General features: G+C 46.9%; 3 protein-coding genes across 6 annotated transcripts; 2 read left to right on the top strand and 1 right to left on the bottom strand.

Annotated features, from left to right (window-relative positions):
• Nucleotides 1–2,253: 2,253 nt before the first annotated feature.
• On the top strand, nucleotides 2,254–14,798 carry USP30 (ubiquitin specific peptidase 30). 2 transcript variants are annotated; one of them, XM_030501288.1, is made up of 13 exons: nucleotides 2,254–2,355; nucleotides 2,612–2,721; nucleotides 3,872–4,054; nucleotides 5,138–5,241; nucleotides 6,078–6,176; nucleotides 6,895–6,937; nucleotides 7,202–7,296; nucleotides 7,991–8,050; nucleotides 8,772–8,858; nucleotides 9,461–9,541; nucleotides 10,353–10,572; nucleotides 11,062–11,170; nucleotides 12,196–14,798. In XM_030501288.1, the coding sequence occupies exons 1-13, from the start codon at nucleotides 2,285–2,287 to the stop codon at nucleotides 12,458–12,460; spliced, it is 1,527 nt and encodes a 508-aa protein (XP_030357148.1). In that variant the 5' UTR covers nucleotides 2,254–2,284; the 3' UTR covers nucleotides 12,461–14,798. The 2 variants fall into 2 exon arrangements, with proteins under 2 accessions (XP_030357148.1, XP_030357149.1); XM_030501289.1 differs by having other exon boundaries at nucleotides 2,256–2,355; nucleotides 6,898–6,937.
• A 1,074-nt stretch (nucleotides 14,799–15,872) lies between these two features.
• Nucleotides 15,873–17,697, bottom strand: ALKBH2 (alkB homolog 2, alpha-ketoglutarate dependent dioxygenase). 2 transcript variants are annotated; one of them, XM_030501293.1, is made up of 3 exons: nucleotides 17,386–17,697; nucleotides 16,766–16,964; nucleotides 15,873–16,662 (listed from the first exon to the last, which is right to left on the bottom strand). In XM_030501293.1, exons 1-3 carry the CDS (start codon nucleotides 17,588–17,590, stop codon nucleotides 16,353–16,355), a joined length of 714 nt encoding a protein of 237 aa, XP_030357153.1. In that variant the 5' UTR covers nucleotides 17,591–17,697; the 3' UTR covers nucleotides 15,873–16,352. The 2 variants fall into 2 exon arrangements, with proteins under 2 accessions (XP_030357153.1, XP_030357154.1); XM_030501294.1 differs by having other exon boundaries at nucleotides 16,221–16,848; nucleotides 16,938–16,964; nucleotides 17,386–17,676.
• On the top strand, nucleotides 17,628–21,698 carry UNG (uracil DNA glycosylase). Of its 2 annotated transcripts, XM_030501292.1 has the most exons (7): nucleotides 17,628–17,899; nucleotides 18,472–18,672; nucleotides 18,756–18,851; nucleotides 19,608–19,705; nucleotides 20,328–20,416; nucleotides 20,638–20,816; nucleotides 21,296–21,698. In XM_030501292.1, exons 1-7 carry the CDS (start codon nucleotides 17,810–17,812, stop codon nucleotides 21,434–21,436), a joined length of 894 nt encoding a protein of 297 aa, XP_030357152.1. In that variant the 5' UTR covers nucleotides 17,628–17,809; the 3' UTR covers nucleotides 21,437–21,698. The 2 variants fall into 2 exon arrangements, with proteins under 2 accessions (XP_030357152.1, XP_030357150.1); XM_030501290.1 differs by lacking the exon at nucleotides 17,628–17,899 and having other exon boundaries at nucleotides 18,029–18,672.
• The last annotated feature ends 997 nt before the right edge of the window (nucleotides 21,699–22,695 follow it).

The following is a 22,695-nucleotide window of genomic DNA, read 5'->3' as shown; positions in this document are numbered from 1 at the left end:
AGAGCTGGGCTGGGGCAGCCTGGAGAAGAGAAGGCTCCTGAAGGGGAGACCTTAGAGCAGCTCCAGTGCCTAAAGGGGCTCCAGGAAACCTGGAGAGGGGCTTTGGACGAATTCGGATCAGGGAACACAAGAGCCTTGGCCTTAGCTCAGACACACCAAACAGGCTTCGGCTGGTGAATGGGGGCTGTTCAGCTGTCACACAGATACAGTTTGGGATGCTAAATATTGAAAATCCTCACAGGTTTTAGTACATATAAGCTTGGAGCTGACCTAGCTGGGGTTTCAGCTTCCTTGAAATAGAGAGACCAATTGTTTAACACACAGTTTGTGTCTAGGAGTGGAATGTGGATGCCTACACACAGACACTGGCTCCGTTTGAGGTACCCGTGTATCCCCTGCCGATCACACAGGACCATGCGGGTACCTCAGGCACACGAGGGCTCTTTCACAAGGCTCCTTCACTGAATAGTAATACCCTAAAAGTGTGATAAACCCCAGTTTTAATTGCATGAAATGCATACATATTCTGCAATAGATTCTCAAAAACATTTCAAACCCAGGCTTTTTCAGAGAACAAGCTTGAGAACGTGCCCAGGGTGTGTTTGTTGCCTCCCTCTGCTCTCCAGTCTCTGTCACCTCTTGCCATTGAGGCACAGATCTCCATGAAGAACCTCACCCTTTGGTTTCACACCCTGTCACTTCTCTTTGAATTGGGTGGTGAGGCCTTTGGGCTGAAGAACCACAGGGATTTGTTGCCACAAGGGAGCTGAGGGGTTTCTTTGGAATGAAAGGCGGCTGGCCCATAGCAACTAAAAAGCAAAAGGCCCCAGCAGACAAAACCGGTCTGCCTACACCTTCCTGGTTGTAAAGATTTATGTTTCCTGTTAAAACGTGGGTTAAAGAATAGTTCAATGTTTTATACGATCCAAGAGGTCTGCCCTGTTTCACAGGGTAAGGTTCTGGTGATGAAGTCAGTGCAATGGGAGGAGTTACTGAGCGGAAGGTTCTGGAGGGGAGCAGAGCTCAGGTCTCCCCAGAGCAGCCTGACATTGCTCCAGGGTGAGATTTAGCCACAGAACATGAGCTCACAGAGGCTCTGGGCTGCTTCTCCTCAAAACTTGCTAGAAAATGGCATTTTTCAAGCAGAGTTTTAGCTCTCGTATTCATTGCATAAGCACCAACTTTCATTTCAGAACACAGCATTACTGTGTATTACTTCTTTCCTAAATAAGGTCCAATTTTCCAGTGAGTTGGGGCTGTGAGACCTCTGAGCACGCAGGCTCCTTTCTCTTCTGTATTTAACGTGCACAAGGCAGCTGTGAGGATGGTACATTGCCCACAGACACTGCAGCCGTCAGGATGACTTTATCTCCTCACACCCTCCTGCTGCCTGCTGCTCCCCGGTGCCTCTCAGCCTTGTGCTGCTGTTCCTTTGCTGTCCAGACTGCTCCCCTCTTGCCAACAGCCTCTGGCACAGGCGGAGCAGCGTCAGGGCTCATCCACAAGGACACTGTATATCAGACACTGTATATCAAGGGTCATTAGAATTAAGCGGTGTGAGGAAGGAGCCTGCTACCTGCCAGGCCCACGGAGGCGATCAGCCGCTGCCACCTCGAGGTGCTCTCAAAACCTGCATGTGCCGGTCCTGCCTGAAGCACTCCCGGTGCCTCCTGGCACGGGTGTGGAACACTTCTTGCTCTAAACAATTGCAAAGTGTATCCGTTAGAAACAAAACTGACAGCACGAGGTGGAGAGCAAGTGGAGCGGGGTCCCTCAACCACAGCATCATAGAGCGGTTTGGGTTGGAAGGGACCTTAAAGCTCCTCCAGTTCCAACCCCTGCCACGGGCAGGGACACCTTCCACTAGAGCAGGTTGCTCCAAGCCCCTGTGTCCAACCTGGCCTTGAACACTGCCAGGGATGGGGCAGCCACAGCTTCTCTGGGCACCCTGTGCCAGCGCCTCAGCACCCTCACAGGGAAGAGCTTCTGCCTCAGAGCTCATCTCAGTCTCCCCTCTGGCAGGTTAAAGCCATTCCCCTTGCCCTGTCCCTCCATGCTCCCAGGCACCACGTTAACCCCGGCACTGCCGCGGGTGGCGCCGAGCGCGGGGCTCGCCCCGGCTCCGGCTCCCGGCGCAGGCCCGTGCGTCCCTTAGCGACCGCCGCCCGTTGCTAGGGGCGGTCCGCGCTGTAACAGGCCCCCCTATCCGCGCCACTTCCGGTGCTCCGCCGCCCGCTGCGCTCCGCCGCCCGCCCGCCCGCGGGGCCCTGGTTCCGGCGGGGCGATGCTGCTGGGCGGTGTGGCGGAGGCGGGCGGCGCCGTGCGGCGGCTGCTGCGGGCTGGGGCGGCCGCCAGGTCAGCGGGGACGGGACGGGCGGGGGGCTCGGGGCGGGCGGGAGCGGCGGCGGGGGAGCGGGCGGGGTGGCAGAGGCAACGGCCGCGGCCGGCCCTTCGCTTCCCCGGGCCAGGCACCGCGCACCGGGAGCGGTGCCGGGGGTTGGACGTTAAAGCAGGGGGAGCGGTGTGAGCCTCCGGGGCGCCCCCCGGCCCCGTGTCGGTGCAGCCGGAGGTGCCGACCGCCGGTTGTCGGTTGTTTGTGTTCCCGTTACAGGCACAAAGCGATGAAGAATTGGGGCGTTATCGGGGGGGTGGCCGCGGCGCTGGCCGCGGGGATGTACGTGCTGTGGGGGCCCATCACCGAGAGGAAGAGGCGCAGGAGAGGTAGGAGAGCAGGGGACGAGCCCCGGCACCTCGGCCCCGCGCCTGGGGCTGGGAGAACGTGCCTGGTTCATGTCGTTACGTTCCGGAGGTGATTTTATCGTGACAGGATAAACTGTAGTCACTGTCCTGTTTAGAAGTGCGGCCAATTTAAAATATATGTATTGAGCAGAGGAGTCTCGTTACTTATGCACTGTATTAACTGTACCAGTTGGCGTTTTTCATAGAATCACAGATTGGTTTGGGTTGAAGGGACCTTAAAGCTCATCCAGCTCCAACCCCCTGCCACGGGCAGGGACACCTTCCACTAGAGCAGGTTGCTCCAAGCCCCTTTGTCCAACCTGGCCTTGAACACTGCCAGGGGTGGGGCAGCCACAGCTTCTCTGGGCACCCTGTGCCAGCGCCTCAGCACCCTCACAGGGAAAAACTGCCTAATGTCTTACCTGTATCCCCCCTCCTTCAGTCTAAGGTCATTCCTCCTTGTCCTGTCCCCACTCACACTTATTTTTTTCTAAAACCTTGACTCACTAGACATATTTTCATGTCTTGTGACAAGCTGCAGATAGCACCCTTTATTTAGCATTTTGGAATGCAAACCAAACATGTCCTTACTGAACCTTAGCACAAGAGAAGCGAAGGGCTTGTGCTGAGCAGAGCTGCACAGAAATATTTCTTATCAATCCCTGGCAGCCCAGGAGATTAAATCACAAACTGCTGATGTGAACCAAAGAGAAAGCTGCACCAAACCGGGCTGAAGCTGCAATGGGGCAGCACTGACCCCGTGGGCTCCTATAAACTTGCACAACTGGGGACTCCTATCCATATTTTGTAAGCCAACATGCTATAGTTCGTAGGGTAACTTGCAGATAATGCTGAGCCTTAGTGTTGCTGATAGAAATCTGTTCCTACCAGGAAAGAAAGAGTATTTTCCAGGAAAATTTAAATATATGACACTGATGTCTCAGAGACCACAGTGGATATAAACACATTGCAGTGTGCTGTCGTACACACCAAGGTCTTCTGCTTTCCTTGGGTACAAGTACTAAATAAACTGAGATAATTTCATTTTAATACCTAACACAACGCTTGCTACTGAAAAATAGCCACTTTTCCCTCGACTTTATGTTGTCAACTCCCTCATTTCTGTTTGCAGGGCTTGTACCTGGCCTTCTGAACTTGGGAAACACGTGTTTCATGAACTCTTTGCTGCAAGGCTTATCCTCCTGCCCATCTTTCATCAAGTGGTTGGAGGAATTCACAGCACAGTACAAGACAGAGCAGAGCCAGTCCACTGAGCACCAGTACCTGTCAGTCACACTGCTGCGTCTCTTGAGAGGTACTTCAATGTTTTCCATGTTGCAATTAACAAAGAAGGAAATATTTAGTATAAATGTTATTGTTCCTCACCTCCTTTCCTAAAGAAATGCAGCTCCTGTGGCCTTGTACTCTCTTTTTAATTTAATTTTAATTCAAGTATTGAATTCAGTGGAGAAGCAGCCACCCCAGCATCATGCACATTGCTCTGGAGAAGCTGTTTGCCAGCAGGTTGAATAAATTGAGGTAGAGGGCAACAGGGGTGCTCAAAATGAGGTTATGGAACCCAGTGCCACACGCTTTAATGTATTTGCTCTTTAGAGTATTAAGGGTTAAACCAGTATCATATGGACTCAGCATAATTAAATATGAAAATATTATCGCAGTTAGATGGGCACTCAGAACTCTCTATAAAAGAATGCATTATAAAATAATTTAAGCATTTTTTTCCAAGCTTGCTATTTTACCCAAACCAGGAACTATTAAATGAGATACTTTGTATGATCTTGGATTAAAATGTTAAAGCCTCCAGGCCCCATTTGGTGGCCCGTGTCAGACTTGTCCCTGTGACAAGTTCATGGATCAGTTACCTCCTATTTAAGCACTCAAAATGTTTAAGGAATCTGTTGGCTCACCCTGGCTTTCCTCACAGGGTTTTGTTGTAAACTTCCATTGGAAGTATTCCTGTCTTGGGATGTTGTTCATACTAAAATGGTGCCAGTTAAGTGTGTACATTTAACTGGTGGAAGGATGACGGGGCATGTAAAGGTTTCTGTGCCGTCTAAAGTACCATTTTTTACCCAATCCACCAGTAAAAACTTGTCTTTCCACGCAGTGTTTCTATTATTAGTGTTTATATTATAGTTGAGAAACCGTTCACTTTGCATAGGTGTTAGCTGAGGAAATGGGTGAGGTCAGTCAGCCTGAGTCAGATGGGAATGGTAATTAATCACATTAGCTTGATGGTCATTGTCTACCTGTCATAAGAATAACTCTCCTGTCATCAATTATATGACGCACAAGTAACATACAGTCTAAATGAAAGGTTTGTGTTGTAACTGTTCTTTGTGGCTCCTGCTGACATTTTTACATGCACTGTCTCCAGCTTTGTCCTGTCAAGAGGCAGCAGAAGATGATGTCCTGGATGCAAGCTGCCTGTTAGAAGTTCTAAGAATGTACAGGTGGCAGATCTCATCATTCGAAGAGCAGGTGAGTACAGAATTCACGTTAGACTGCCTGATGCTCACCTCAGTGCTCAGACGTGGACTAAGAGAAAACTGAAGCTGTAATACTAAAAGCCCTGAGTGTCAAATCTGCATCTTTGCTGCAGTGAAGTTTGCTTTAAAAAGTGAAGGAAAACAACCATGTGATTGATGAATGGTGTTTTCAGTTTGCTTACACATTTGTCCATGAAACCCTGCCTGCTTCAGGACCTCATACTTAATTACCTTCAGATTTGGTACAATGCAGCCAGCAATATTAAAGTTTAACAGGCGGAGCCCTAACCTCACTGTAGATAACGGGGCTATGCCACTGCTTCAAGGGATGGGCTCCACTGGCATTTCCAAATTTAGTTACATGTAACAGCCAAGATTTTCAGTGTTTTCAGCCCCTAAGTCCAGGGGGCCAATGAACTCAATTAGTTATCTCACTCATAAACCATGGTTCAATCTTTTCTATTTCAGAGCCAAAGCAAACAGCACAGATTGCAATTGTGCTGTTATTCCAGTCAAGGAAAGCAGGCGTTTCTGCATTCATTTTTCCTTTTTTTCTCCAAGTGTTCTAGTTTCTTGTGTGTTTATATGGCCCAGAATATTTTTAGTCATGTGCTGTTATGAAGTTCTGCTGTACAGAAAAAGCTGTTTGGCAAAACTGCAGCAGATGCCCAAATAATTACTATTAATATAGAAGGTGGGCTCTAAGCAGTAATTTTTCCCTTAATTTCCTACTACAGTGCCATAGTTGTTTGTGTATCAGTACTCCTGGTGTATGTTTTGATGTCTTTTGCTTTTGCTTCCTCTAAGTCTTATGCCTCTATTTAATAGGATGCTCATGAACTATTTCATGTCCTTACCTCTTCACTAGAAGACGAACGGGATCGTCAGCCCCGTGTGACACATTTGTTCGATGTGCACTCGCTGGAGGTGATGTCTTCTATCAGGAGTCCCATAGGCTGCCTCCATTCCTAAGTGTGTCAAGAATAAAGTGTCTGTTTAGAAATGGAAGATGTTTCATTATGTTTACAAAGCTGTTCTTTTGTGGTAGAAATGAATCAATAGGGCAGGGAATCTAAAGCATGAAAAATGGTTTCCATAAGCAAATTTACACTGACTTCGTAGTGATCCCAGTTTCATGAGGGCTTTTGCATTCCTAAGTCCATTGAATATACGGATTGAAATACAGCCACAGAACAACAGTCCGTCTAAGCACTCTTATCTGTAAGAGTTGACCCATGAAAGAGGTTTGAAAACTACAAAATGGACATTTATGGAATAGTCCATTTGGAGGTGAAATTTATCTCAACCTCCAGTTCAGTGGTAAACTTCATGCAGATGGGAAGTTTCTATCACTTTTTGTCTAAAATAGATACAAAAGGTTTATAAAATCTGTAACACTTTTATTTTAGCATTCCAAGGCAGAGAATTCTGCAGATTAACTATTCATTTTATTAGAAATGTTCTTTTTGTCAGATACAAATTTGTTGCATACCAGGTTTTTTGGCCTTCCTCAAATATAAAGAGACACTAAACCCACACAATTGTTCTAACGGCAGAAAAGTGTATTAGGGATGAAATAAGAACATATTTAATACTCAGTGCTTTCTAAGGTAGGGTTAATGAAATCTTTTATCTTCCTCTGTAGCAGCCAGAAATAACCCAAAAGCAAATAAGCTGCAGAACAAGAGGTATGCTTTTTTCCATTCTGAAATGTGAATATTCATAGTGTAGTCAATGTGTTTATTAAGGGGTTAACATTAATTGATCTTTGTCTGTATTGGACTGAAATGTATCTCTTCAGCTGTAAAACAAACCCCATTAATTATGTGTCAGTGGGACAGAACATGTTTTAGAGCAGTTACTTTTATTACAGTGGACCAAAAATGTGGAACTACAGCAATGAACACAAGATGGATTGAAAATAAAAGAACAATTTCAACTTTGTGTTTCAGGATCTCTTCCCCTTGTGTCAAATCACTGGAAATCTCCACATCCTTTTCATGGAAGGCTCACCAGCAACATGGTTTGCAAACACTGTGAACACCAGGTATGAGAATCTGTGTCTGGTAATAGGTGTGTGTGAAAAAAGATGGTTCTGAAACCACCATCCCTTGTTTCTGACATAGTTGGTTTCAGCACCAAAAGTTTGCAGGGCTGACAGCTCAGGCTGTTACTTTTTCAGGTACTTCTTATGGTGGTGGTGGTAAACAAGAATGTGTCACTAAATATACTGAAGAACATTGTGTGGTCCGTTTTGTGGGGATAAGAGCTGTCTTAGCACACAGAATAATAGCTGAATATTTAGTGTTTAGTCCCACAGCTACCACATACTGAAAATCCACTCACAGGGGTAGTGGTTTAGGACTAGCTAGTCATTCCACAGGCAGTGTTGAGGTGGCACATGCAAAGCCAGATTCAGTTGCAGTCCTGTTATCCAGAGGAACGAAGTGAAGATAACCTGGATAAAGAAAACATACCGAAAGTGAATCTCATTTAGAGGTCAAACTGTAGGAGGAAGTTTAGTACTTTTACTTCTCAAACCCTTGCAAACAAGGGGCAGAAAGAGGCAAAGTGGCACCTTTGGTACTTGGAACGTGGAGGGGTTTGACCCCATTCCACTGATTATCATGGACAGCAGAGAGCGTATGTTCATCTTGTGTCAGGTTGGGGTGTTTTGGGGTTATTTTATTTGGATTATCCTAAATTTTAGCTCACTGGATGTGTGAAATATTTCCATGCAGAGTCCTGTGAGGTACGATACCTTTGACAGTCTCTCACTGAGCATTCCAGCAACTGTGTGGGTACGTATCTCTGCCTGACCACAAGCCAGTCTTGCCTATTGCCTTGTTATCACAGCTTTAGCTTCATTAGTCCCTTTTTAAGATGCTCCAGCCTAAGTGTAAGTGAGTAGCTATTTATTTTCCTGCCTTTTAATAAATGATCCTGTTGTGCTAATACAGCACCTCATCACTAACATGTTGGTGCAAATTACCAGTTAGTACAACAAGCATGACTTTGATGACACCAACAGTTTGCTGTCTCTCCTGGTGGGGTATTTGCTCCTTTCTGTGTAATTTGAACAGACCAGATCATACCCTGAGGCCTGTTTCTGGCAGTCCTGGGAGGTGACCTTGGGGTGCTTTGTCTCTGTGGTGATAGCACACAGGTTACCCAGTACAGGCTTTTGGATTGAGTGATTTCAACTGGAAATTGTTTCTGTTTCTTTTTGGCTCTTTGAAAAACAGTGAATGACAAAACGTTGTAGATTTGGGGGGAGTCAGTTATTGTTCTTCTCCACAGGCTGCAGTGTCTTCTGTGTTTAATCCAGGCCAAGGAATATTCCCTGTAGTTAGTTACATTATCAGTGTTCTACCCTCAAAGCCATTTAGTCACTTTTCTCAAGAAATAAGTCTACAATTCTGTAGTTTCAGTGGAAGAAACGAGGAAAAATCCTTTCACAAAATTAAGTGTCATGTACCCTAAAACTTACTACACATAACTCTGGCTTTCATTTGTACTAAGGGTCGTCCCCTGACGCTGGACCACTGCCTCCACCACTTCATCTCCTCCGAATCTGTGAAGGATGTTGTGTGTGACAACTGCACTAAAGTATGTCCTCTTCATTTAAGTAACCTTCTAGCTCAGTTTGAAGCTGCTGACAGAGTTAAGGTTTCAGTTTCCTATTCCTTTCTTCATGACTGTAGGAAAGCTTCTAGCCTGCCTGGGACTTCTTCTATTTAAAACAGAGTTCTTCTCTCACAGAATAATTTGAAGCTTTATTTATTACTAATATTATAAAACAGACAAGTATTTTATTCTGTAATTACCAGCTATTATTTAGGTAATATTTTGGATAATTTTTTTGTTCTGGTATTTGAAACAGTATTTTGCAGTTGCCTGTAGTTTGACAGCACAGAGCCAGAGTGGCTCATTTGAAAGCCAACAGCATTGATGTGTGACTACACACAAACCTGGGCACTGGGCTTGTTCTGAAAATGCTCCTTTTTGCTTGACTTTGGCTTAAAATTCTGATCCATTAGGATAGGCCAACTATTCTTAAAGTTCCTAGAAAACTGCAGGTGTTATTAATGCACCAAGCACAGTTCTAGATAAAGAACTGCTTTTGTCTGCAGTGTGCAGACCTGCACTATTATGTGTAATCAAACACAGCAGGTAATCAAATGGCTTTATTCCTTTTCTTTTGATTTCAGATTCAGGCAGAAGGGATTCTGAATGGACAGAGCATAGAAAACCAGAGAACAACATTTGTTAAGCAATTAAAGTTAGGCAAGGTGAGTCAAGCTATCCCTCCAAATCTATTTTAAATCCCATTATACAGTCATTTGTTTCTTTCATCTTTTTGCTTGATGTCCAATTCTTGGTATTAGACTATTTTAATGTTCTACTTAAAAAAGTAAGCTCACTTGTCAAATATTTGTAGGCATTAAGGCCTCAATTCAGCCAAACATCAAGTCTCTACCTTAAAGAATATGAATATTCTACTGTTATTCAGCAAAACACTTAAACATGACTTTGGCTCAGCAGCAGTTCAGTCTTGCATTGATGCTTGATTTCCTTGGCAAGGGAAGTGATTCATATATATTCATACTGTGTTTGAAGGTGCTTTTGCATGTTTCAAAGAAATCTAAAATGTTCTAAATACAGCTGGTTTCAACAAGTGATTATGGTGCTAAACACTGACTGTAATTTCTATTAGAAGCTCTTCTTTTTTGTTCTGTAATCATATAACCCAGAGGACAGCAGGGCACTGGTCTGCAATTAAGATCCTCAGTGCCATCAATAGTAATATGCACTTATTGACAGAGGTTAACCCTGGCATGACTTTGCATGTCAGACATTTGTAACTCCCTGGCCTTTTTCCCCTGGTACTCTCACTGTACAAAGCCATTACTGAGTACTAGCAAATGTCTTACAACAAATTGGAGTGAACACTTCTAGGAGCCCATAAGGGAACTGTTCAGTGATGCACTTCCTTATCCACTAGACTCACCAGTTCCTTTAGTATGCTTTTAACTTGCACAGCAGTTTCTTTTCATTGAAAATGGTATTTTGACCCTCCTTTTCTCTGGAATACTGCTGAAGCTCCCTCAGTGTTTGTGTATCCATCTGCAAAGACTGAGCTGGTCAAACCAAGGCACTCCTCTGAAGCGTCATGAACACGTGCAGTTCAATGAGTTCCTGATCATGGACATCTACAAATACCACGTTCCTGTTCACAAGTCCAGCCAGACTGAGCTGAATCAGAAAAACTCTGAAGAGACAGCACCTGGAACAAAGGATGGGATAGCAGTGAAACCTGCAGGTACTTACTCTGAAATAGATCAGGTATTTCTGCATTTCAGTGACAAGCCATTCTAATCTGCAGAATGGACATAAGAACAGTGTCTTTATTTGGATCTCTGCAATGAGGACAGGTAGAAATCCCTTTCCCAGCAAGCATTAGCATCCCCTGCTCCAAGTTTACAGTTCTCTTTTGGTAATTTAGTTTGATCCTAATATTAAAAAAACTTACCAACAAACAAGAATTCCCAGATAGCATAAAACTCACAGGATTTATGACCAGAGGATGAAGGAATGTTAAACTGGGAAGTCCTAGGGATGATCTTGTTAGTGATCTCTTCTAAGGCTTCAGGACAAGCATAGAAAGATGCTGCAAATGGCATCTCCTAAGGGATTGTGGTAGGTAATGAATTAAAGTCACTGAAACACCTTTGTATTCTGTGATGTGTTGCAGGAACCGAAGCGCTGTTATTAGCAATACTAATAAATTACTGCCTCCTTTCTCTTGCAGGTGCAGAACAACCAGCAGGCACTAAACCACACTTTGTGAATGGTGCCTGCCCCTCTTCATTTTTAATGTCCTCGGGAACTTTTCCACTTGCTGCATTCCCAGAATGCAGGTAAGTTACAGCTGTGTCCTATTGTAACTTATGTCCTTTCAAACTATGTCTTCCTTTATTCTCTCTTTATTATGAGGCTGCACAGTCACAGAATTTAGCTCCTATGTGGAAATACTTTGCTTTTCTCTTGGCTGATTTTTGGTGCTTGTCTTTGGCTCCATTTCCCCATGGCAGTAGAGCATATTGCAAGCAAAACTCAAAACCTCCTTTCTCCGGTTCATGGTGCAGTAAATCACCCTTCTGAAAAGCCATAATCTTATTCCTGCTGGTTTCCTCTACCCCTTCATTTTTTTCCCGCTCTTACTCTGATTTTAAAACCACTGCAAGAAATCCACAGATCTCTTACAGATTTTTTCTAAACACTATATTTAACAAGCTTGTTTTAAGTTGGGGCCATGATTCTACTGAGTAAATCTGCCTTGATGCTTCCCCTGATAATGTCTTCTTGGCCTTTGATACCATTCACTTATTTTCATGCTGGTGACGAACGTATACTTAGTTCTGTGTCACTTCTTCCATCTGCCACTGTGTATTTTCCTCATGAGGATGACAATTCCCACAATCACTGTGTGAATTAAGAAGCCTGGAAGCGTTTTGTTCCAAATGTTATGAAGACAGCTGCGGAGCAAGTCCTTGAAAGTGTTTCCATTGTTATCTGTGGGTTACCTGCTGCAATTTTACCTCTGGTTAAAAGCACATTCTTTAGAATAGCTTTTCTGTCTGATAACAGTGTTTTAATGGTGGCACATTGGTAAGTTTGATGCGACACGCTGTTGCAAAATCATGCTGTACAGAACATAGTAACCATGAACTCATAAATGGTTTGGTTTTCTTGGAAATTGAATCAGGCAGCACTGCAGTGAAGACTTGCTGTACAGAGAAGTAATTGCAAGGCGGCGTGTCTCTTAGAGCATCTATTTGCTCTAGAAAGAAACCGCAGCTGAAGACAAAGCAACTGGGGCTGCTTCTGGTTGAGGTGTGCCCCATGAGAGCCGCTGACCCTTTGCTGTTTCTGTGTCCTTCAGCTCGCCCGTGTACCTTTACCGCCTGATGGCAGTGGTGGTTCACCACGGCGACATGCACTCGGGACACTTTGTGACCTACCGCCGCTCCCCGCCTTCCCCCCGCAGCCCGTTTGCTGTCAGCAGCCAGTGGCTGTGGATCTCAGACGACACCGTCCGCAAAGCCAGCCTGCAGGAGGTCCTCTCCTGTAGTGCCTACCTGCTGTTCTACGAGCGGGTTCACTCCAGGGTACAGCACCAGAGCTTGGAGTCAAAGGCTGAAGAGTGATGAAGAGAGAAGAAGGACAAAACCTGACAGAATTGCTCTGATGAGATCTACGTGGCACCTCCTGTTATGCAAATAACCCACCACAGGCCCTTTAACCTTCCCCTCCTCTATGGCAATGGCTGGCTCCTGCTGGGAGTTGTGTTTGTACCAAAGCTGGTCTGCTGATGTTGTGCAGGCCGGAGTAGATCTGTATTAAAGGAGTATTTATTCTGTTAGGTAGTAATTTTGCCAACATCACAGCTCTGAAGCAGACATTGCAAACAGACTTCCCAAGGCTGTGTTCCATACTCTGACGTGTGTGTACAGTTTCAAAGGGAGATGCTTAATCCTACACATTTCACTGCAGACGTTTCTGAACAGGGCAGCCCCAGGAGTGGTTGATGGGAAGCTTCTGCTATCAAAGGCAATGATTTAAGAAACAAAGTGCCTTGAGCCTATTCAAAGAGCTCATCTACCATTGTCTGAGTCCACTGTGTGTCTGTTGTGTTCTGACAAACGTCTCAAAGTGATGGGATGAACTGCAAATGGAATCAGATTGTGATATTCCAGCTTATCAGTAAAGTAAGGCATCTCTACATAACATGCATGATCCAAACCCCAGCTTCCCTGTTCACACCATCTTCCTGATATTTTAATTCTTCAGACAGCACAGAAGTTCTTCTGCTGATTCAAAGTGCAGTTTCCTTTTTCCAGGAGAAAATATAGGTTTTTTAATCTGTTTTAGCTGAGCCCCTGATTTGCTGTTCTGTACCTTTGGAATATGGCTGAACTCAAGAGACAGGAGCGTTTGCTGGTGACCAGTATTGTCATTTCCTTGTCACTCTGAAACTGTTGAATACAGTTGCTTGTAGTATCGACTACAACTTTTAATGCTGTGATTTCAAGGCTACTGTACTTGGTGTTCTAGACTTGCCCTTCCTATTTTAATGCTGAAAACTGCCATTTCTCATAGACCATTCATATCCCTGATGTCTGCCTTGCTGTGGAGCTTGTGCTGGCTGTGACTGTGAGCTGAGAGCAACCCCCTTGGGAAGTTAGAGATTGCGCGATTGAATCGGGGCTGGGGACACTCGCTTGCCTGGGGAGGTCATGCAGCAACCTGAAAAGCCTGGTGGTGCTGCATGAGACACAGGTTGCTGCAGGAATAGAAGGGAATTGCACTCTGCTGCTCTGGATTGTGTGAGGTGTAAAAGAAAAGTAAACCCCAAACAAAGCACAGAAGGAGAAGCAGCAAAACCGGTCCTTTTGACTGCTTTTAAATGACCAGGGATAAAGTCTGTGGGCTCTTTTTAGCTCTTTTCTATCCTTGTGAGCTTGGAGGGAAAAAAGCCTAATTCATCAGACAAGCTTTTTCAGTGTAAACCAACTAAGTTTTCAAATGCTAACAACTGTCTTAATAGTTTTTTAGGGCAACTTTGTACCTCATGTATTCATACTGCTACCCAAAGCTTACAAGCATCCAGAGCTCCTCCATGGGAGGCTCAAACCAGCCAAAATAGCAGTGGTCACGGACGTGTATGCAAAACTATTCACACAACTCATCATTCCAGAGCACTGATCACAATTCCTGCTCCAAGTAATGCTCATAGTACATAAACTAGTCTATAAATCCACTGATGTACTAGTTCCTGAGGAGCCTCCCTGTCTGTGCTAGGCTGTAGCATGGTTTTACCCTTTCTATTTGAAGTTATGGAAAAGCAATGAGGAAAACACTAGAATAAATAAAAACCAGTAGAAGGATGCAAAATGCCAAACTGAACTAAGGGCCATTAAACTAAGAACTAATGGACTTGAGGAAGGTGAAAGCCCTCCCTCCGTTCTGTGCAGCCCTGGTGTGCAGCTCTATGAACTCATGGAAGACAAAACATCACGCAAAGCACCCAGCAGGTCTCCCATTTGTACCTCACCACTTCAAAACATTTCCACTGCCAGCAGTGTGTGTATTCTGCCATAGCTGTTCTCAATGGGCTGTTTAGGGGTTTTAACTGAATTTTGGGGAGGTTCATCTGAACAGGGCACTTGATTTAGAAAGCAGCAATGCTGCAGGTTGGTCAGAACATATGCAGGCAACGGGCTAAGATGTCATTTGTCAGCTTGTACCAGGGGCACAGAGCCACGTGTTGCTGCCAGCTTCTATGTTCCATGTATTTTTCTTTTGTGTAGAGCTGCTTTCCAACAGGGGCCTGTTTGATGAGAATGAGAGCACTGATAAATAACTGCTCCATTGCACCCAGCCGCAGATTCACTCCGAAAGCTTCCTCAAGAGCTGTAAAGATGAGGGCTGAGGAGCCAGCATTGTTCGAGCTTTCACTGTTAGGAAGGAGTAGATGGTCTTGGCTAAGCCCTTGGTGTGAGGAAGGGAGGATCAGCACCTTGGCCCTGAGCTGTGCTGGACACTCCCAGCTCCTGTGAGCATCAAACACCTCTGCAGATGTTTGCCACCCAACCCTCACCTTTGGAAGTTGCTGGGTTCTGTGCAGGCACATGAGGCTCATCAAACACTGGTGCTTGTTACTTACAAGCTTCCATGGTGGAGAAGGCATTAATACAATGTAAAAGACCATCAGAGCAGAGCTCCAAGATGACATCCCTGTGTTTGGATTATTCTGTGCATTATTGAAGATGTATGATATTATGGTCAAACACGGCACTGCTGTTTGAAGTTGTGTTTTCACTTCAGGGTATTTTTGTAACTGTACAGTAGCAATAAAAGAACAAACTTATTTAAAAATGTAGCTGTTCACATGTGGTAATGTCTTGAAATGAAGACCAAGCTCTAAGCCAAGCTGCATTTGGCACGTGGGACAGAAGTTCTCTGGATAAGCAGGATTCATGCAGCTTTTTACCTACACATAGCATTTTCTGTGGCAGGGAGTAAGAAGTAGCTACTCCAAACGGTCTAAACAGACATTAATTACACTGGCCTAACGACCCAGCAATTAAGAGTAGAGCCCATCACTAATTCAAGTGCTTGTAGCCTGGTTACACAGGGGTCAAGTCACGTTTTCGCTCGGTACTCACCATCACAAGACCTGTTGTTGGTAACTTTGGAAGGTCCTTCCTCATTTCCTGCAGGATTCACCATGGAAGGTGATGGCTTCCAGGTAGTCAGAATGGAATCCCTAAGGATAATTATTTAGAAAAACACTCTCAGAAGGCACAGCCTGTCCCACTGCATTGTCCATGTAAATGGTCCAACCCAGCCTCTTCCCAAAAAGTCATCTTATGCTGCCTGGTTTCTGTACAAAGCACCCTCTCCTTGCACAGCTTCCTCCTTCCCACTGACCAAAAGAACCCAGACTCCCACCTCAGCAGAGAAGGCAGAGGAGCATCTGCAGACACAGTGACTGTAAAACACGCAGCCAGCCCTGCCACACTCACTATATCCATATTTTAGCACTCCTCCTCTCCATGGCAGTCTCAGTTGTATTTTATTCTTAAAAGATAAGCAAACTATAGCTTATTGACAGAGCAGACAAGAAAGCGTCACCTGTTGAACAGCATCAGCTACAAATGATCACATCTTGTACTTTATAGTATTTACAAACTGTTGCATGGCTACCTTGAGGCTACAGAGTATTTTGATCTTCTGGGAAAACTGGCTAGATGAAGATGAGTTGAGAACAAAATTCCTCCTGAGTAAAACAAAGGTCTTACTCATTAAAAACATGTATGTGCAGAACTACAGCAGCATTTCACAAACTATTCCTGGCATTTAAGATCAGCAGTCGCAGTCTTTATTAGCATGTTACCAAGAATGCTGCCTCCTCTCTTGGTTTAATTTGTACCTTAGATCATCAAAGACAGTGTTTGAATGAGAAACTGAGTTACTTTGGGAAAGAAAGTTTCTATTTTCAGAGTCAAACAACCTGGGGCTTGATTGCTGAGTAATTCACTTCTTGGCTATAGCCATCACTTTCCGAAATGTGAGGTTGACTCTTGGGGCAAGCACTCTCTTGCGGGGGGGCAGGCTGTGGTACCAATACACATTGGTGGGGTACTTCATCATCAGCAGGCTCCCGTGGGCTAGCTGCAGCTTGATGGGCTTGATGTGGCATTTTGCATTCTTCCCTCGGGAAGCATAGTGCCTGAAGACAAAGTCCCTGCAAGCTCCGAAGGACACGGACGCAATGGGGCTGCGGGGAACCAGTTCTCTCTCATCATCTCGATGCTCACCTATGTGGTCCTCACCATCTTTGTATCTGCCAAATGAACGTCAAACGGCTCCTCAGTGATGCGTCAAGTGTTGTACAAGCAACTTTTCATTTGAACAAGCTGCTTGATGCGATCAGAAATCAGACATACCTGTTGATAAGCACAAAATTGAAAGTATGTCCTGTGTCCGAAGCGATGCGCTCTCTGATATGGTTCAGAACTGGGATCCAGGGCTTAGGAGAGAAGGTAACACCTGAGTACATGTATGTTAACTCAGGGTCTCCGTAGGTTACCATCCTCCTTGGAATGTCATGCCATTTGCCAAACACATGCAGTTTTGTTATTTCCCCTGTTTAAAGAAGAAACGAGAAGGATCAAACCCAGCTCTGTGTTAACTCTACACAGTTCAACATTCTCCTTGATCTGGAGCTTCTGTGACTCTCCGGTGGGACAACAGGATGCCTGTGACAACCTTCAAATGCTTCTATCCCAGCAAAGCACTCGGGTCTGGCACTGCCTCACTACCTCACTTGGATGGGATGAACGGGACTAGCACCCCAAAGCACTATGCTGCTGAATTAACGTGACGGGGGGTATCTCGCACCTACCAACACACCCCTGCCACTGTTCCGGGGCTACGCCGGTTCTCTTAAAACAGGAATGAAACCACTTGACAAGCGCTTCAAGCTGCGCAAAGCTTAACGCTGCGGGATGGCACCTGTGCTTGTTCCTGGCTTCAGAAACGCTTCACCGGGCGGTAGAGCCGTTACCTTCGAAGTACTCCACCTGCTCTTCCAGCTGCCGGAGGATCTCGTCAGCCTCCGCCTTACCGAAGAGCAGCCGGTAGTCGCAGCTCAGGCCCTCCGCCCGGATCTCCTGCCAGCGGGGCTGCCGCGGGGCGGGCTCCTCCGGCCGCGGCCTCTTCCCGTTGTCCCCCGGCTCCTCGGGAGGGCGTTTAACCACGAACCTGTCCATCGGCACCGGCACCGCGGCGGGCCCGGGGCAGCCACCTCAGGGCGCGGGCGAGGCGGGACGAGCGCGCATGCGCCGAGGCGTGCTCTGCTCCGCCTCCCTCTGGCGAGGCTCCGCCCACCCCGCGCACGCGCGCGGTTTTGGCGCGAAATCCGCATATCCCATCACTCGCCGCCCCGCGCAGTGCCGCCGCTGCTGCTGCCCCTCGTCCGCTCCATCGCCATGATCGGGCAGAAGACGCTGCACTCCTTCTTCAGCGCCGCGCCGGCCAAGAAGCGCAGCCGCTCCCCGGAGCCGGGCGGTGATGCTGAGGTAGCGGGCTGGGGGAGCCGGTGGCGCTGGGGCAGGGGCCGGCTGCGGCTGTGGGAGGAGGGAGAGGGGCTGGGGGTGAAGAGGGGTCTCGGTGTGTTGGTGGCCGCCGGGGCGCGCAGCGCTGGCGGCTTTTGGGGAGGTGGGGGGTGAGGGGAGCACTCGCCGCGCGGCCACTTCCAAAAACCCCGCGCTCCCGGCACGCTTGAATGAGCTGCTAATCAAGGCCACGCTCCGCCGCCGCCCAATGGACGCTGAGAGCTGCCGTGTCGTCACGGTTGCTAGGTAGAAATCCTCTCCGCCAGCCGTGGCGAGCCAATAGGGAGAAGCGGGCGCTTTGCCGTTTACCAATAGGGAGAGAGATAACTTGTGTTCCCGCTTGTGGGCGGGCCCCGCGCGGCGCTGCGGCCAATGGGGAGGGGCCCGACGTTGTTTTGCCGCGAAATACCCGCGTGCGGAGGGCGGTGCTTGGCGGGGCCATGGCGGCTTCTGGGGTCTTGCGGCTGCTCAGGCCGTGGCCGGGCCGCGGTGCCCCCGGGCCGCTCTGCAGCCGCCTCTTCGGTCGCGGCTACCAGGTCAGCGTCGCGAAGAAGGCGAAGGCGGCGGGAGATGAGTCGGGCGAGACCTCGGCGCTGAGCCCGCAGCAGCTGGAGCGGATCCGCAAGAACAAGGAGGCGGCGCGGCAGCGGCTGGCGGAGCGGAACGTGCCGCCGGGCTTCGGGGAGAGCTGGCGGCGGCAGCTGGCCGCGGAGTTCTCCAAGCCCTACTTCATAGAGGTGAGTCAGTGAGGGAGGGAGGCGGCGCCCGGCCCGGCGGCGGCTGCTCCGCGCAGCCCCGGGCTCACCCCCTCTCACCGCAGCTGATGGCGTTTGTGGCAGAGGAGAGGAAGCGCTACACGGTCTATCCGCCCCCCGAGCAAGTCTTCACCTGGACGCAGATGTGCGACATTAGGGATGTGAGTAGAGCTGCAGGGGTGTGCGTGGGGGTGTCTCTGCAGCTGCTGCTGCTGCATTTAGAACGATGAAAACGCAGGGCTGGGGGTGCCAGTGTGCTTGCTTGATGCATGGTCCCTTATGCTTCAGTCCCATGTGATGCAGGTGCTGCCGTTTCTTTGACTTGACTCACAAATCCGGCTTCTCTTTCAACTGTGGTAGTAAAACTTTATTGTTTTGTTACCCTCATTGGCCATAGAATTTCCTTTAAAACTTTAGGTGGACTTTTGCCCTTATTTCCAGTGTTACCAGCTTAATGTAATGCTTGGTTTTTGGCTCTCACAAATCTCTTCTTTTTAATTGGTCTGTAATGAACTATAATAAAAATAACCGTTCAAGACAATCCCGTTGCCAGTAAGCTGTGCCAAAATATCACAGGTGTGGCATAAAGCTGAAATGTTAAGAACTCTACTTGGAAAATACTATAACAAGGGGTTTTATTATGGCTCATGGAAATGTTGGTTTTCTACACTCGAAGTATCTTCATAACCTTAGCAGCAAAGCTGTGGGGATGTTAATTCTTAGTGTTAGGTGGAGACTGTGATGTTGCCTACAGTAAGATGCCAGTGATTTAAACTAAAGGGTTTGGGTGTTTTCAGGTAGTTTTTTGTTGGTTTTTGTGCTTGGTTTAGGATAAAGCTTGTCTAAGTCTTCTATTTTTTCCTTCTCTCGGGAATAATACTGGTAATAATCCAGTGCTAACAAAGGTATGGTTTCAGGTGAAGGTTGTTATTCTGGGACAAGATCCATACCATGGACCTAAGCAAGCTCATGGGCTCTGTTTCAGTGTCCAGAAGCCTGTTCCACCTCCCCCCAGGTATGACAGTGCCTGATTTGTAAAACCCCTTTTACAAGCTAATTACAGCTCTGTTACTCACAGCGGTGAGCCACAAAATTGCTGTGAAGTGTGTTCTGATACTTACAGCTGAGTTGTGCTTGTCTACTAAAAAACTATCACTGCAAAAGTGTGGATAATTCTGTGTAGTTCGGTGATTCTGAAGAGTCTGTTGGGTGTAAATTTGCATTTTTCGGTTGTGCTGGGACTTCCTTATTAAGCTTCCAGCCAGACATGCAAAAGGCCTTGCTGCTCTGCTTCTATAAATGGCTTTACTATCACAGAATCATGGAATGCTTCAGGTTGGAAAGAACCTTAAAGTTCATCCAGCTCCAACCCCCTGCCACGGGCAGGGACACCTTCCACTAGAGCAGGTTGCTCCAAGCCCCTGTGTCCAACCTGGCCTTGAACACTGCCAGGGATGGGGCAGCCACAGCTTCTCTGGGCACCCTGTGCCAGCGCCTCAGCACCCTCACAGGGAAGATTATTTTAAATCAGATTAAAATCAATACCCTTTTTTGCCTAGGGTAAGAGCAGTGAGGGGTGCTGTTTGCTTTGATCTTTAGATGTGTATTAAAAAACTTCTGATGGTTTTTGTTTGCAGTTTAGAAAACATTTACAGAGAATTATCTACGGATATCGAGGACTTCACTCATCCTGGTCATGGTGATCTGACTGGCTGGGCCAAGCAAGGTGAGTTAATAGACACTCTAGTAATGAGGCTGCTGTAGGTCATAAAAGAGGCTCCCTAGGAAACAGCCCTATGCTTGGAAACAGTAAGAGAAAATCAATTCTGAGTGCCTGTTGCTTAGCAGGTACATTAGAATAAAAATGTAATTTATCATTCCTCAGGGAAGCAGGAAGAAGCAAAGCCCTGCTCTGTTGTTTCATGCTCTGTGTCTGTTATTTGCTAGGAGTGCTGCTGCTCAACGCTGTGCTCACGGTGCGGGCTCACCAGGCCACCTCCCACAAGGAGAGAGGCTGGGAGCAGTTCACGGACGTCGTGGTGTCCTGGCTCAACAAGAACTTGCATGGGCTGGTCTTCATGCTGTGGGGAGCCTATGCCCAGAAGAAAGGCAGCTCCATCGACAGGGTACAGCTTCTCCTTCCTCTCTATGTTCCTCAGTCGGGTGGACACTAGAGGGCACTTCCCTTACAGAATTGGGGTTTTTTCCTTGCTCGAGCTCTGCTGTCAGATTCAGTTGCCTGTCTCAGCTTGGCCTTTGCCAGAATTAAGCAACAAAAGTGGAGCAAGTGTAACCTTCTGTTGTCAGAAAAGGTTCCACTTGAGGATAGAACTGTTGCCTTTTCTAGGAATAGTATAAAACTTGCTGTTAGGGTTACAGCAGTTGAAAAATGTCCAGGGTATTACTACTGCTTTACATAGTCCATCCTCCTCTGCTCAGTGGGGCAGAAGTCTCGGACCTCATGGCCCGTTCTTTGGGTGCTCAGGCTGGTGGCTGAGGAGGTGTAGAGAGGACATCACACTTGGACAGGGGTGAAGCCCCCAGCCTTGTCCTGGGAGCTGAAAGCATGTAAATCTAACGAGTGGTTTCCTCTGATGCTTCCCAGAAACGCCACCACGTCCTGCAGACGGTGCATCCCTCACCCCTCTCTGTCAACAGAGGCTTTTTTGGCTGTCGGCATTTCTCCAAGACAAATGAGTTGCTCAAGAAATCTGGGAAGAAGCCCATTGACTGGAGGGCGCTCTGAGCTGTGTGCACACGCTGCTGGGGTCTGACGGCTGGAAACAGCCCCTGTTCCGGGGGTTGTCTCGTTCCTGAAAAGCTTTTGCTGACCTGGGAATTAGCCTTTGGATGTTGCTCAAAGAAGAAATGACCAAACTTTCAGAAATGTTATATTTTTAAATGATTCTTTTATTTTAAAGAGCATATTGGTGTGTTAGATGGACAACTTCTGCTGTTGGAACAGGTCTCAGCCTAGTTTGAAGCAAAGAAAAACAGTTGTATATGAATTTGTGTTCGTCATTGTGATGGGAATGTGTTTCAGGCTCTTTGAAGGGATGTCAGTTCTCACAGGTGAAGCTGTTCAGCTTTTGTAAATACCCTCCTTTGCCTCCTCCCCCTGCTTTGCCTCCCACTGCAAATCCAGATTCCCTATTTGGGGAATGTGGAGCTGACTCCATGGGAGGAAAGACAGATGCTTTTGGTGTGAGCTTTTTGCTATTACTAGATTTACTAGGAATATGTCCTCTTGGGACTGTAAAGACTCTATACTGTCAGAAGTGTTACTTGGTGTATCCATGCTCTCAGGATTTGAGGGTAAATCCCCCCAGCAGCCAAGAGGAGGCTGTGACCAAGGCTCTGGTTGTGCCCTGAGCTTTTTGTTGGTATTTGGAGAGGAAACCCCTAAGTTTTCACATTGTTCCTTGGTGTGTTATCACTCGAGTGGTGACAGGTGAGTTGTGATGACTGAACTCTGGTGCCTGCTGGTGGCAGCAGGTTTGTTCATCAAGATCTGCCAGCGGATGGTTGCGAGTTATTGAAGATCTTTTGAGATCTTACAGCAGAGGGGGTTTGTGCTTTGCCTTCACAGGAGGTTTCTAGCCACTCTTGAAACTAACTGTGGGGCTTCCAGGGTGAAGACAAGGTTTCAACTAGCACTTCTGGGCTTCCAGTCTATCTTTGTCTCCATAATTCCTTTAACTGAAGTGCCTTGTTTGTTTGGGAGTTACATCAGTTCTTATAGAATATCCCTATAAATCTTTCCTTGGCATTTCCTCTGACAGGTAACACTAGTACAAGGGAAGTTTATACTTTGCAGGGCGTTGTACTACTTGTTTGTTTGGGTTTTCCCCCAGTTTGTTGTCCCCCCCCCCCCCGGTTTGTTGGGTTCTTACCGGTTTGTTTGGTATTTTTTTACCCCAATTGTTTTGTTTTTTTTTTTTAAATAAAAAGTACTCAATTTATGTTTATGATGTGATCAGTGGTAGGAAATGGCAGGTGGGGTGC

This window comes from Strigops habroptila, chromosome 11, assembly GCF_004027225.2.
Source record: "Strigops habroptila isolate Jane chromosome 11, bStrHab1.2.pri, whole genome shotgun sequence".
Classification (NCBI taxonomy): Eukaryota; Metazoa; Chordata; class Aves; order Psittaciformes; family Psittacidae; genus Strigops; species Strigops habroptila.
The sequence above is the reverse complement of the archived record's forward strand: the minus strand, read 5'-3'. Positions and strand labels throughout refer to the sequence as shown.

What these genes read in the sequence shown, in the direction of transcription:
- USP30 (XM_030501288.1), top strand. Translation starts at nt 2,285, where the DNA reads ATGCTGCTGGGCGGTGTGGCGGAGGCGGGCGGCGCCGTGCGGCGGCTG. An exon ending in AATAAGCTGCAGAACAAGAG is followed by an intron (nt 6,938 to 7,201) that starts GTATGCTTTTTT and finishes TTTGTGTTTCAG; the next exon opens with GATCTCTTCCCCTTGTGTCA. An exon ending in GCTGCATTCCCAGAATGCAG is followed by an intron (nt 11,171 to 12,195) that starts GTAAGTTACAGC and finishes TGTGTCCTTCAG; the next exon opens with CTCGCCCGTGTACCTTTACC.
- ALKBH2 (XM_030501293.1), bottom strand. Translation starts at nt 17,590, where the DNA reads ATGGACAGGTTCGTGGTTAAACGCCCTCCCGAGGAGCCGGGGGACAAC. An exon ending in GCAGGTGGAGTACTTCGAAG is followed by an intron (nt 16,965 to 17,385) that starts GTAACGGCTCTA and finishes TTCTTTAAACAG; the next exon opens with GGGAAATAACAAAACTGCAT. An exon ending in AATTTTGTGCTTATCAACAG is followed by an intron (nt 16,663 to 16,765) that starts GTATGTCTGATT and finishes TTCATTTGGCAG; the next exon opens with ATACAAAGATGGTGAGGACC.
- UNG (XM_030501290.1), top strand. Translation starts at nt 18,376, where the DNA reads ATGGCGGCTTCTGGGGTCTTGCGGCTGCTCAGGCCGTGGCCGGGCCGC. An exon ending in CCAAGCCCTACTTCATAGAG is followed by an intron (nt 18,673 to 18,755) that starts GTGAGTCAGTGA and finishes CTCTCACCGCAG; the next exon opens with CTGATGGCGTTTGTGGCAGA. An exon ending in AAGGCAGCTCCATCGACAGG is followed by an intron (nt 20,817 to 21,295) that starts GTACAGCTTCTC and finishes GATGCTTCCCAG; the next exon opens with AAACGCCACCACGTCCTGCA.